Source organism: Polyodon spathula, chromosome 5 (assembly GCF_017654505.1).
Source record: "Polyodon spathula isolate WHYD16114869_AA chromosome 5, ASM1765450v1, whole genome shotgun sequence".
Classification (NCBI taxonomy): Eukaryota; Metazoa; Chordata; class Actinopteri; order Acipenseriformes; family Polyodontidae; genus Polyodon; species Polyodon spathula.
In genome coordinates, this window is record NC_054538.1 from 56209138 (window position 1) to 56224013 (window position 14876).

The 14876-nt window shown below is 43.9% G+C and overlaps 1 protein-coding gene across 2 annotated transcripts in view; it reads left to right on the plus strand.

Moving 5' to 3' along the window:
• Nucleotides 1-14876, plus strand: part of LOC121316070 (egl nine homolog 1-like) — a 54628-nt gene that overhangs the window by 21791 nt on the left and 17961 nt on the right. For both annotated transcript variants that reach the window (XM_041250811.1, XM_041250810.1), the window contains exon 2: nucleotides 14136-14255. In XM_041250811.1, coding sequence (XP_041106745.1) covers nucleotides 14136-14255 — 120 coding nt within the window. The remainder of the gene's footprint in view (nucleotides 1-14135; nucleotides 14256-14876) is intronic.

Below are 14876 nucleotides of genomic sequence, written 5' to 3' on the forward strand. Positions count from 1 at the left end.
TGTACCAGCTGTGGTATTTCCGTGGTGCTGTCTATCATCGTTGATAGGCAGCCCACGGTCAACAGTGCCCTCTACCGGAGAAAAAAAAAAATACAAGGAAAGAAAAAGAGCCGGCCTAAAATAAAACTGGGCACCTGTGTGGTGTTTCCCAAATACACCTGTCTGTCTCCTTGTCAGTGAATTACCCACACCCCTTCCACACGTGGTGTCAGAAGTGGGATTCACTGGCACTGCCCCAAGCAGTGCAGCTATAGAAGGAGCAGACGAGCCATGGATGCTACGCAGTTTGCGGCGATGATGGACCTCCTGCGCCAGACGCTCACCGCAGCAGTGCAGGGGGCGGCAAGACCCGCAGCTCCAGACCCCAGTTGCAACGCCCCACAAAAATGACGGCCGAGGATCGACCTGACGCCTATTTGGAGGTGTTTGAAGCTATGGCGACCTCGGCCGGGTGGGATCCAGCCCGGTGGGCTAGTTACCTGCTTCCTCAGCTCACGGGGGAGGCGCAAGCAGCAGCGAGAACGCTGTCCCCGGAACGGATGATGGATTACCCCACGCTGAAAACCGTCATCCTTAATCGCGTGGGGGCCACACCGGAGGGGTATCGGAAGAAATTCCGAGAGGAGCAGTTTGCGGTAGGGGAGCACCCACGAGCCATCGCCCACCGTCTGAAGGATTACGCACTGGGTTGGTTGAACCCGGAGCTGAACACCAAAGCCAGGGTGGTGGAGATGATCGTGGTGGAGCGCTTCCTGGAATGTCTAGCCCCGGAACCTCGGCTGTGGGTCCAGCGGCAGGCACCAGACACGCTGGACCGGGCGGTCGAGCTTGCCGAGCGGTACCAGGCAGCAGAACCAACGCCCGCGAAACTGCCCGGGAGGAGTGCGGCTACTGGATCGCCACCTCAACTGGCCCCAGAAAGGGCGAAGGGACTGGGGGGTAGGGGTAGTCCAGGATTTGGTCGGGGGGTGTCGGCGGGAGCTCCCGGCCCGGGTACTGGGGCAGGGTGGGGATACCCACGGGCTGCTGCAGTGTCGGACCGGGGTCTCGCGCGGACGCCTTATCGGCGAGCCCCTTTTATGGCTCCTGTGTTTCCCCCTCTTTTCAAAACTTCGGGGAGAGAAGCCAGCCCACCGAGGTGTTGGACGTGCAGGGAGGTGGGCCACCTTTCCCGGGACTGCCCCGTGATGGAGTGTGATCTCAGCCGACCAGGTAGGCACGTTCAATTACCTCAGTCGCTTCAGCACACGGGTTTTGTTATTCCTGTGACAGTGGATGGTACAAAAACCCAGGCTCTCCTGGACTCAGGGTGTAGTCAGTCTCTGGTACAGGAGAGCCTAATCTCACCGGGGCATAAACGTATATTGGGACGGGTGCATATTAAATGTATTCATGGGGATGTCCGCTCCTATCCCAAGATAAATGTGTGTATGACTATTGGCCAGCAGGTGACGCAGGTGCAGGTAGGATTATGTCCTCGATTGCCGGTACCAGTAGTTCTGGGGCGGGACTGTGAGCAGTTTAAAGATTGGTTGGCTGCTCTGACAGCCCCGTCTTCTTTATTGGCTAAGAAAGAGGAAGTAATTGGAGAGATTTTTCCCTTTCGCGATCCAGAATTGTTTTGCCATAGATTTAAACCCCGTAAAACTAAACGGGAGCGTCGGATCGCTAAGAATGAGGGCTGGCAATGGAGGGAGTCGGAGAAGTTTCAGGTGGGGGCGGTTGGTGAAGAGTCCGGGGGGGAGGTCGCGGAGCCAGCGCAGGGGTCTGGCTCGGCTGCCTCTGCTCGGGACCGACCTGACCCCGAGTTGGAAGCCATGGGAGCTGATTTCTTAGCTCGCTCCCGTGACTTCCGACTCGAGCAAGGGCGTGACGACGTGCTGGGCAGGCTCTTTGACCAAGCAGCGGTGGTTAATGGTCGGGTGGTCGAGCCCAGACGCGCCGCCACGTACCCCCACTTTGAAATTGATCGAGACCTACTGTACCGTGTTGATAAATTACCCCAGACCGGTGAAGTGCGTCATCAGTTGCTCATTCCTCAGCCCTTTAAGGAGGATTTGTTGCAGCTGGCTCACGCTATTCCCCTGTCTGGTCATTTGGGAAGGGATAAAACTAAAGCAAGGCTTGTGTCACGGTTCTTCTGGCTGGGGCTGGATGGCGATGTTAAGCGGTTTTGTGAGCGTTGTGGGGAATGTCAGAAGGCCAGCCCTAGAGCCGTTCCACGAGCCCCTCTGGTGCCTTTGCCCCTAGTGGAAGCTCCGTTTGAGCGTATTGGGATGGACATAGTTGGGCCACTAGAAAGGAGTGCGGCAGGATACACCCACCTACTTGTCATTCTGGATTACGCTACGCGTTATCCAGAGGCAATTCCCCTCCGATCTATGTCCGCTAAGTCTGTTGCCAACGAGCTTGTGAAGGTTTTCTCCCGGGTGGGGATTCCCAAGGAGATACTAACCGATCAAGGCACCAATTTTATGTCCCGGCTAATCCGCGGAACATGTAAGCTTTTGGGAATTAAGACCATTAGGACCTCTGTGTTTCATCCTCAGACAGACGGTTTGGTGGAACGCTTTAATAAGACCCTTAAGAACATGTTGCGCAGATTTATTCGTAGTGATGTGCGTTACTGGGACCAGCTGATTCCTCCCCTTCTCTTTGCGATCAGAGAGGTTCCCCAGGCTTCCACGGGGTTTTCACCATTCGAGCTGCTGTATGGGCGGAGACCCCGGGGCGTGCTCGATCTGGTCAGAGAGATGTGGGAGGAGCAGCAGGACAATTCGACCAATACAGTCCGGTATGTGTTGGACCTGCGCAAACGTCTTGAGTCTGTGGGGAAATGGGCGCATGACAATTTGCAGCAGGCGCAGCACAGACAGGAGACACAATATAACCGAGGAGCCCGGTTGCGCACATTTCAGCTGGGGGATAAGGCATTTCTGTTATTACCCAGTTCTGAGTCGAAACTCTTGGCTAAGTGGCAAGGACCCTTTGAGGTTACACGCCAGGTTGGGAAGGTGGACTATGAGATCTGCCAGCCGGAGCGACGGACAGAGAAACACATTTACCATATCAATCTCTTAAAGCCTTGGTTACAGCCAGAGGCGTTGTTAGTGGCGCATGCAGATGACGTCACGGACCTGGGACCTGATCTTTCTGTGTTGGCAAGAAAAGGATCGGTACAGATTGCTGAGAATCTGACACCAACGCAGAAATGTCAGGCTCGCGGTCTGGTGGCGGAGTTTCCTGACGTGTTCTCTTCCGTCCCGGGGCAGACTCGAGTAGCCCATCATCACATTGATATTGAGCCGGGGGCGCTAGTTCGCCAGAGGCCGTACCGTATACCTGAGCGTAAAAGACAGGTAATAAAAGCGGAAATTGACGAAATGCTGAGACTGGGGGTAATAGAAGAGTCCCAAAGTGACTGGAACAGTCCGATCGTTTTAGTCGATAAGCCAGACGGGTCAACTCGATTTTGCATTGATTTCAGACGAATCAATGAGAAATCGAAATTTGACGCTTATCCGATGCCCCGAGTAGATGAGTTGCTGGAGCGTCTAGGCACGGCTCATTTTATGACGACACTGGATTTAACGAAGGGGTACTGGCAGATACCCCTGACTCCGGAATCTAGAGAGAGGACGGCGTTTTCGACTCCCTTCGGGTTGTACCAATTCAGGACCATGCCCTTTGGGTTGCACGGAGCCCCCGCCACTTTCCAGCGGATGATGGATCGCATCTTGCGGCCCCATCAGCAGTACGCCGCTGCTTACATAGATGACGTGGTTATCCACAGTGAGGATTGGCCGAGTCATCTGTGTAAGGTAGCGGCGGTGCTGCAATCCTTGCGGGAGGCGGGGCTCACTGCTAACCCAAAGAAGTGTGCCATTGGGAAGAGTGAGTCGGAGTATTTGGGGTATCGAGTAGGGGGCGGCCAGATCAGACCGCTAGTTGCTAAGGTGAAAGCCTTGGCTGACTGGCCGGTTCCTACAACCAAAACCCAGGTGCGCTCTTTCTTGGGACTAGCGGGCTATTATAGAAAGTTCATCCCGAGTTTCGCTACGCTCGCTGCTCCCTTGACAGACCTCACCCGGAAGGCTGCCCCAAATACGGTTCAGTGGACGGAGTCGTGCCAGAGGGCCTTTCTCGCCTTGAAGCGGAGGCTGTGTAGTAAGCCAGTACTATGCAGCCCGGATTTTGGTAAGAGGTTCACCCTGCAGACGGATGCGTCAGAGACAGGTCTCGGGGCAGTGTTGTCGCAGGAGGTTCGGGGAAGCGAGCACCCAGTCCTGTATATCAGCAGGAAGCTCCTTCCCCGCGAGAAAAATTATAGCACCATCGAGAAGGAGTGTCTCGCGGTAAAATGGGCAGTCGAGTCACTCCGGTACTACCTCCTGGGGCGACACTTCACCCTGGTTACAGATCATGCCCCCTTAGCATGGCTTCACCGGATGAAAGATAGCAATGCCAGAATCACACGGTGGTACTTGGCCTTGCAGCCCTATGCCTTCAGGGTAGTCCACCGAGCAGGAAAGCTGCATCAAAACGCAGACTTTTTCTCTCGGGAAGGCATGGGGGTGTAAGATTTTCGAATGAACCGGTGGTGTCATTCTGAGGGGAAGGATATGTAACAGGGAGAGATCTGTGCTGACTCTGCTGGCGTGTTCACGGGCTGCAGGAAGAGGGCGGCAGTCGCCCAACAACCGCCTGTGAGTCATGGCAGTGACACGGGGAGGTGGGAAAGTGTGAGTGTGGACTTTCCCCCTCTCTGAATGGCCGAGAGGCGGGTCTTGGGTGATTGTCGGTCCTATAAAGTAACGCTCTGTTGTTTCCTCAGGTCTGCCCACTTAGACGCGCTAAGGGTGCGGACACTTTGATTCAGGACCGGGAATCAGCGAGACAGAGAGAGAGAGCGGGGAACCCTTGGGCAGACCCCGGCGTATTGTGAAAGAGCAGGCGAGATAGCCGAGAGAGTAGGACGGTGATCCGGGTCGTGCGGGTAGCGGCGACCGGGATAACGCTGCCGAGTGCAGCACCTTTTATTTGTAGTTTTATTACTGTTTTATTTTCCCTTGTTCTTTTCGCCTTCTGTTTTCATTATTATTTCTTTGAGCACCTGCGAGTGCATTTGCAGGTCGTGTACCAGCTGTGGTATTTCCGTGGTGCTGTCTATCATCGTTGATAGGCAGCCCACGGTCAACAGTGCCCTCTACCGGAGAGAAAAAAAATACAAGGAAAGAAAAAGAGCCGGCCTAAAATAAAACTGGGCACCTGTGTGGTGTTTCCCAAATACACCTGTCTGTCTCCTTGTCAGTGAATTACCCACACCCCTTCCACAAACTCATATATATATATATAAATACTTTTGCACAGTTAAGAGTATTGTTCACATTTAGCACTGTGTGTGTGTGTGTGTGTGTATGTATGTTTGTATGTATGTGCGTATTTATGATTAACGTCTGGTGGTGGCCCATGCATCTTTTGACGGTTACATTTGGGTTCGTGACCATTGATTTAGAGGACAAATCTCAAACCCCAGTGCACTAGAGCGGACATTTGGAAAAGAGCTTTGAAACTGAGTTTAACGTTATAAGTGTAAAAAGTTGTCAAAATAAAAATGTTGTGTACATTATTTCAACAGTTGTAGCAACACATGGGGATGTGTAACTATATTTTTTTGGAACCTCGCTACTTACTCTAAAGCCTGCATTCTTGTACTACAGTCGCCCCTGACGATAACCAGAGTTATTTAGCTTTCTTGCAATGGTATTGCAGGGTGTCCTTGGCTCACTCTGTACCAGCGACCCCTGTAGACGGGCCTGCCTGTAAGTTGCTACGTGGTCCCCCGATGCTGCAGCTGTGAGGTGGCTGCATGGCAGGCCTGCAGCGTGAAAAGAAGCGGATGTGTGTGTTCGTCTTCGTCTCTCCCGGGTCGGTGCGGGGGTGGCAGCATTGAGCCGGGTTGAAGTAAAAATAATTGGGCTTTCCAAATTGGGGAGAAAATGAGAAAAAATAATTGCCTATTCTAAAATTTAAAATAGTTTTTTTTTTTTTTTACTGAGTGAGCAGCAGGAATCTGATTGGATGAGGAGCATTCATGACCTTTTCTGCTGAATAAAGTGGAGGCAGAGTTTGACATTGCTTTTGTAGGCAGTTACAGAATAATTTTTTCACTTAGGAAATTAAGAATCCAGTACAAATAGTTTTGATAGCCGTCCTAAACATCAACCCATGGTTTTATTTAACATAGGAAAGCATGGCTGTGTAACTGGAAAGAATGACAGTGGTTAATGTATGTTTTCATGTGGTTGTCTTGTATATATGTGTCATACTATATCCCAGACATACTGACATGCATTGAAAATGTATTCTGTGACAATTTTGATCAGGTACTTTTAAAGTCCTAGATGTTCTCTTAAAATAAATACATAACTAAGTGTTTTATCAAATGTGTGATTAAGATTGATTTTGATTTGTTTGAACCTGTTTACTGCAAGCTGCTAGAAATATAGCAAGTTGCTAAAATATTGTCAATTTTAAAACAATTACTGTACAAAAAATAGCACATTGCTAAAACCTGCAACTCTTTGTGCTAAGCATTATGTATTTGTAATAAGGTATGGCAGTTCATTTCCAATCAGTTTAGAGATTACTGTTTTACTTTGGAGTATTTCTAATACAGATTGGCATGAGGTTTGATATGAAATACTGAAGATTAAAATAAACTGTATAGAATTACAAGCCAACAGCCAATGAGATAGTTGCTGCCAAATCTAATTGAACTGAATGGAAAAAACTTTATTTATTTTTAATCTTGTAAGCAAAACATTTTATGTTTTAGGACCTCTTCCAAATATAGGTAGCGTACCTTATTATTTTACCCACCGTCTCATTAAGACGATGGCTATTTTAAAGAAGTTCAGATTCTCCCTTTGTTTAATCCACTGGATAATGAAAATGCTGGGTATTTACCTAACCCCAATAAACACTAGCAGGACATTTGGGATGATTCCTAATTTTTAGTTTTCTGTTTTTGTTGCCGCTTGTCTAAGTCCTAAGTTAATTGTAAACATTGTTCTGTTAGCCTGAGCCTGAGGATCCATTCCATAACAAGCAGCCCAAGTGTTCAGCAAGTAGCTCAGAGCCTTTGCTCCTCCTTTCAACACTGATGAAAATGACAAATGTGTTTACTCATCCTTGAGCTTTACTCTTGTGCCCGGGCATGATTGTAGATCAGCAGCAGTCTGCCTCACGTACTGCACGTAGCAAGATCATTAAAATACTGCTTGCTTGGCAGTCACCCAGCAGACGAGAGTTTATATCAGTTCGCTATTCTCAGGGGTGGCGGCTCCAGTCACACACAATGGTGTGTAAGATCTAACAGGATAGTACGAATGTAAAAATATTATTCTTCAGAGGATTAGGATTGTCACTCGGTCAGGTATGGGTTGGTGTTGCCTAGTACCTGGTGACTAAGTTACTGTCACTGTATTAGTTATTTCTTATTCTTTTCTCTGGGTATGGTAGTTTTTAAACCAGTTGATTGATATGAGGAATGTAGATCAGGGAAGCTGTTTGAGCATAGCTCTCCCCATATGTACTGTGTGTGGGTACTTTTGAAGTCAACGTGAAAATACTGATAGACAAAGTCATTGACATGCATGTTATCACCGAAAAAATCTTGGCTAAGATAGGATTTGACATATGTTTTTGTACACTGAGTAATGTAAACAAGAAATGTGTACTATTTTTTTAAAGAGATAAAGAAGTGCATAGCATATAGTGTGCACTTCAAGGAGAGGGAAAAGTAGAGGCATTCCTGGTTAACTCTGCATTTTCTACAGGGAATCTGTTTTATCACAACACTATACGCAAGAAGAATTTGCAAAAGTACCCAATTCCCCAATATTTGTTTCTGTTTTTGTGTTTAGATTCTTAAAGGTTAAATGTTCCTGTCAGTAGGTTTTGAATATTCTGTCAGGCCTTGGCAAAATTCTGGAAGGAGTGTGGCAAAGTGGTTTGCTGTCCGCAGGTGTGGAGGTGATGCAGTGCTCAAGAGAATGACAAACAACAATGTTACTGGTGAAATTATGGTTTTATTTGTAATCCAACATCACTTGACAACAGTAAATAACAATGAGAAATGTCAATACACAACAATATGTATTGCTCAGTTAAATCCACGGGGTTCAGTCCCGAAACAATAGACACGGTATTAAACACACACACACACACACACACACACACACACACACACACACACACTACACACTATACACAAACACGATCACAAGTCCAAAGTGAGTGCTGTAGTGCTTGTGGTGAAAATACAGTTTGCCGTGAACAATGGTGCAGTGTTGTCCATGTTTTAGTGCTGGTCTGTAGCGACGGCTCTGGATCGTGTTAGCAGTCTAATTACAAACAAGTAGATTTTAGACAAGACAAAACAAACAAAACACTCACTATACCAATATTTTCCCCTTCCGGTTCAGTATTTTAAACCGTACAAAGGAACAGATCATCTCGCTACATCCCCTTATGTAACGTCAGTCACGCTGCTTTGGTTAGAGATTGCAACCATTTCTCCTCCAATCCACGGTTGCCCCATTGCTTCCCTTCTGGGTCGATGACTTGCTGTACTGTAGCTCCACCCCCTTTCTAGATGTCCTACTTCCACCTAACCTTGGGAATGAATTGTCAGGCCATCCAGTCCAGGGCACTCTGTTCCTTTTACACGGCGCCCTCACAGGTCAGGAGGGAGATTTATCACCAAGAATCATTCTGTCAAACAACATTTCTATAGGTAATGATGGGGGGTGGGGAAGGGTACACTACAAGGGGTATTTATGATTAACTTTTCGTGGTTACTAGTGTAATTACTGACTGCTCCTCTAACCTGATTTTGAAATAAAATGTAGTGTTTGGAACCAGCTTTACTAAGTGTTGCCCCCTTTCACTCACCTCAGAAATGTAGCTTTTTAGACTCAGACCCAGTGGTTATGTCAGTAAGCTTGGCATAGTACAATGTTGATCTACCAATCTTTCCTTTTAAATGTGTTTCTTGTGCAGTTTTTGTTGTAAATACAGCAACTATTCCTTTTTGTCTACTCCAGGCAATTGTTTCTGATAAACAGTTTCATTTTCTGAAAAACATATTGAGATGGAAGTAATTCATGTTGTCAGATGGGATGTAGTTAGTTGCATCTAAAAAAAACAAGCAATGATAGTGTAGTATTCATATACAGTACATACTGTAGCCGAGTGAATGTTTACTGTAACATTTTCACTTTTTATGGTCCATCCACTTGGACTCAAGGTTTATAGTCCTCCGGATTTAAACTTCTGTTTCCAAAATCTTGTAAGGCTAAGCTATGCACAGTATTGCATGATCCAAGTACATTAGAAAAATATGCACTTTAGTAGTTTGGCTGGGTTCCCTGGAAAACACACTGACCGGCAGTTTATAATTTAACAGAGGAAATGATTGTCATTCATAACTGTTGTTGCAGCACCAGCTTCTTAGGAAGCGTGGCATTCTGCACGTATAGTTGTTCTATCTCACTAATACATTAAGGTAATCTTAAATCTTTTTTCCCTCCACATGGTGTGGTCCACTTGAGCTGGAATGACTATAAGAAATAAATTATTTCTTCTTTTGTTTTTTATAAACTACATGAGTGAATTTTGGAGTGAATATGTCATCTTCAAATATGCTTTCCACTTGATGTTTTATGTTTATTTGAACCTGTACTTGTTATAGTGTTCCGTAGGTTTTAGAATGTTGCAAAGTAAATATGCACAACATATGATTCAACTGTTCATTTTATTACCCAAGATAAACTTGACCAAGTTTTGCAAATAAATGTAATGATTTTTGTTGTTTTTAGATTTTGCAATGTTTGCATGTCATGTATAGAATGTGTATATACTGGTCTTTTATGAGAACATGAGCAAAACCCATGCTTTTTAATTTCAATCACTGATTTGTGCCTAATTTTTCCCACAATGCATGAAACCAATCCCCAAAACAAAATATAAATACATTGGTTGCTAAGGGTACATTTACTTGACAAATTGACACTATGAACTGCTTATAGGAATAAGTAAAAATGCATCCTGGTTTTGGATTCAAAGTATGAAATAATTTGAAAGCTGTACCATCTGTTTTTAAATGTGATTTGAAGCTAAGTGGTAAACTTTAAAAGTGTACAATCTACAAGTAAAAAGTACAGTATACCTTCAGTCTGTTTAAACCGTGAAGACAGTTTCAGAAATTCAGAAGTTAATTTGTAAAATGTAAATTTTGAAATTAATTTTACAATAATAAACATCATATTTACATTGTATCAATGTGCCAAAACAAAGAAATATGCCATCATATTTAAAATAAATAAATAATTATTGGGAGGCTTGTAGTTGGGGAAAAATAAGCTGACAAATGGTTTTTGTTTCAAAAACACTTTATATAAAGAAAAGTATAGCTCCATGTGGCATACTCACCCCTGTGCGTATTTTGTGTTGTATGTGGCATGTTATTGTTGGGGTAGGTATTGGAACACAGAGTTTGGGTTGTGTAGCACAGGTGATGTAAAGTGTATAACTGTATTCAGGCACAGGGATTGGATAGAAGCACAGGCAGCACAACTAGTTTACGTGCAGATGTATCAAGATTCCAGTTGAATGATTGATTAGCAATCAAGTCTCAGTACAGCTACAGAGTCAGTTTTCATGCACACAGGGTTGTGTGTACAAGTGGAGAACAGGAGAGAAAAAAAGAAGGAAAAAATAATTAAAGTAAAATAACAAATACTACTCGTGCGGGAGTTTTCGCACAAGTGTTTGTCCACTGTGTTTCTCTATGTGTTTTGGCCACCGTTTTGTTTTGTGTACACCGTTTTAATTTGTTTATCCTTTTTATTTTGTTCATTTATTAAACCACGCAAGCAGCGCAATTCACTCGCCAGTCTTGTCTACGTCTTGACCTGATGTTACTACACACGTCATCTTTGCCACACTCCAATACAATCATATAAGCACAAGTTACAAACTGACATCGGACCAGGCCTCATTACAGCTCAGTGTGTATGCGAGTCGTTCAGCCCCTTTACAGACCTCCCAGTTCACCAGCCATGACCGCAGAGCCGTCATATGACTGAGACACAAGTTTCCTTTTGTAGTCGTATTTCAACAACTGTGAATCCATCACTTGCTTCAAGGCAACTGCATTCCGATCTGCCCTGACATCTTTAAAACCCACAAATCTCTCCCGTGGGCAGCCTTTCCCATCCACGTAACGCATCGAAATCTGGCTTAGTTTAGAAATGTTAATTGTTATGTCTATCTCGCAAGCAAAGAAGCTGCTTTCTCCAATCTTGCGGTCAATGTAGGACGTTATTTCGTCAGCCACGCAGTCGATCAGTTCGTTTTGGATGGTTTTAGACAGACCTGAAAAAACTGCTGAATTTTTCTGCCAGTAATCCTTTAACTTCTCGTCCATGACGGAAAAAATAATGAAAAAGTACCTTAAAATTGCCCAGGTTTACAGAATCCTCTGTCTCGTGGTGACCACAAAGCCAATTCCTGGCATGATAAAACAACAGATATGTCAATAAGCCTCTTCAAAATCTCTCTGTTCTTTTTTATGTTCTTGTTGTGCTACAAGACTGCAAGGCGCCTCTGCTCGCTAAGTAGTGTCAATTGAAGAAATGCTGCTTTCCCTCTCTAAACGCCTTAAAGAAATGACATGGCGAATGTGCTGTTGCGATGAGCTGTGACAGGCTAAACTTCTCGATAAATTCTTCCAGTCAGCAAAGCCTTCGCCAGACCAAACCCATTTTTTTTTTTTTTTTTTTTTTGTTGATAGCAACAAATAAGGCCAACAGTATATTTTGTTAGTAACAGCACTACCTGTTAGCCATGTATGAACATCATACCAACATGTCTTAAATTGTCGGGTTGTCTTGCCATCTTTCTTAAGAGAATCAAGTGCTGGTGTTTCCCTACCTTCTTTTATAATTACACGCTCTACCTCTAGCGATTTTGGCGGAAAAGCCCATTTATTTTTGTCACTCGGTCACTTTCCTCCTCGGCCATCTTCTAAAATGTTCCCAGTAGGTCTACTGTACTGTCGCTATTACTGCTGCAAATCAGACCTCAGCGCCTCACATTACCACTCTATTGACTCTGTAACGTTCTCATGTTGTGGTAGGCAACGGAAATGCACACAGACATTTCTGAGCCTCAGTTTGCCATTTATTCACCACAGACATTTGCGTCACACTCTCCTGTTGAGTGTTAGTTACCATGGTAACCCAGTCCGCTTTATGTGGCTGTGCTAGCGATGTATTAGTTAAGCCTCACATTCAGCATTACAATCTGCCGGTTGCTGCCGCTGCACTTTCACTTGCTTCACAGCGAGTTCTGATCAGCGCCTCTTGTAGAACTATGTTAACTTATGTAATAATATGCAATTATTAATAATGACGTATTTAAATGCGTAGTTAAATAAAAATGTGTGTTTGTGTGTATATATAGTTTATATATAATATGATATTTTTGGGGGGATTCTCAACGAGGCTCTGCCTCACTTGCCTGTATGGACGAGCAGCCACTGTTTATACCTTTTTGTAAGCAATTGTTTTCCCCACCCCTTCAACCCGGCTGGTTTCTGTCCAGTAATCGAGGTAGTCGTTCTCTTATTGCACACGGCGAGCCTACCACGTACTTCCTGTGGGAAAAGGGGTGGTCCACCATGTGCCATGTGCAGCAGGGCGCCTCCATCGTGTCTTTTAAAATACCCCCCCCCCAGTCGTCTCAGGGGGTGCGTCCATTTTGTCTTTTAATGTACCTTCTCCCCGTCACAGGGTCTCAGAATTCTAAACTTGGACAATAAAACAATTAGAAAAGCACATTCACACGCAATTTTAACATAATAGTTAAAAACAACTTAACTATAAAAGACATACACATAATGTAAAATGTATAATTCATACCTAATGCAGAAACGTGTGTCTGCCTATTTTTTTGTTTTTTTAAATTGCTACAAATATACTGGGTGGTGGGTGGAAAAAAACTACATATTTAGCAAAAATGTTAGTCTTTGTAGGGGAGTGCAAGAATCAGAGTACAGTTTAATTCCCAAATTCCAATTTAATAAGAATTTTGTTCGAACATGAATATGCCCTAATTGTGGCTTATTACCAGTATTTATTTTTTGTAAATGCTACTAACTTTTTTTTATTACTGTATATAGTGTAATTTTCTATAGAAGCTGTTTTAATAATTATATTATAACAAAATAACTTATTTAATTTATTATATTATAATAAATATGGTGTTAAAAAAATGCTACAGTAGATGATAATGGTGTTTGTCAGGACTGTACAACTAATTCTACTGCTTTTAAACTGGGTGGAACAATCTTACTACACCTCTAAGGTTGTTGTCCTAGCAACAATCTCTTATAAACATTGAACAATAAAAATGTAAACTTTTATATTCTTGCATAAGAGTGTAATGACCTGGTGTTATCTAAACATTCAGTTTCACAGCTCTCGTCACTGTAGACCAAACTTTTAACACGGACTGCATATCCACAAAACTAGTTTAACCTAATGTTTATATCGGGCAGCACATTACTATAGAATCAAACAAACAAAATATACAAAACAATTAAAAACAAAGCATTCATATTGTACTGTTATCATATATACACACATTGCACAATAACACAAAGCAAATTAAATATCTACTTGCTGAAGCGGTTTTTATTTTAGCTGACCAGTTGTTAAGTTGTAGCAGCAGCAATGTAGTAGAAGGTACAGGGCAGTGACGTCACTTCCCTAGCAACAAGCCTCCTATGTTAACTTGGGAATGGACTCTTTCAATGCAGCGGGTTCATGCATTTGAGAAAGGAGAGGAAGACTCATGAAATTATTTGGAGAAGCTGATGTAAAGCAATTACCCCCAAAAAAATTTGAAAAAGTAAGTCAACAGAGTTTAAAAATAGTTACGATATATTCATAAGTGAAATGGCATTAATACAGTGTCAGATGATAAACGGGCCGCGTGTTTGGTTGTGTGTTCCTATAGGTATGAAAATGTTGCTAATGTTTTCTTATGTGTTTGTTTGATTACAGGCTATGGTGGCGTGCTACCCAGGCAATGGAACAGGATATGTGCGCCACGTTGATAACCCAAATGGAGATGGGAGATGTGTCACGTGTATATATTATCTCAATCAAAACTGGGATGCCAAGGTACATTACTAAACAAGTCATACATTTGAACATATTTAAGTGTCAGGAGTGACAAACAGTTAAATCAGTGGTGTGACTACCGATCCGCATTTAAAATGTTTAATATTGTAGCTTGCAAGCATAGTTTTTGAGTTAATGTGACAATGTCATGTTATCGGGAGCATACAGCGTGCCCATGCTACAGAACATTTTCTTCTTGCAGATAGCCAAGGGTTAGGACATTTAGTTTCCACTGATTTTTAATTTTGTTTTTGATTTGGAATGGCTGGATAATCATTTTTGGGGAAGTATTCCTACTTTCATATTGCCATTTAACATAATTTTCCATCCTCGCCATCACGGAATTAGGTGCTAAATGTATGTAGTACATATTAATAAAAGATAGCTACATTGTAACTACATCTGTATTTTCATACAGAATTACTTTTATTCACAAAGTTTTTATTCAGTATTCACTGCTCGCCTTATTAGCACTACAACTACTATTACAGAAATTGATTTGGTATGAAAACTCCCTCTGGTGGTAGGATAAGGGAGTTAGGCGAACTTTTTTGTGCAACTGCACCCAGGCCTAGCCTTTGGGGGTGCCCAGCCTGATGTGAATTTTTCTCTGAGCCCACT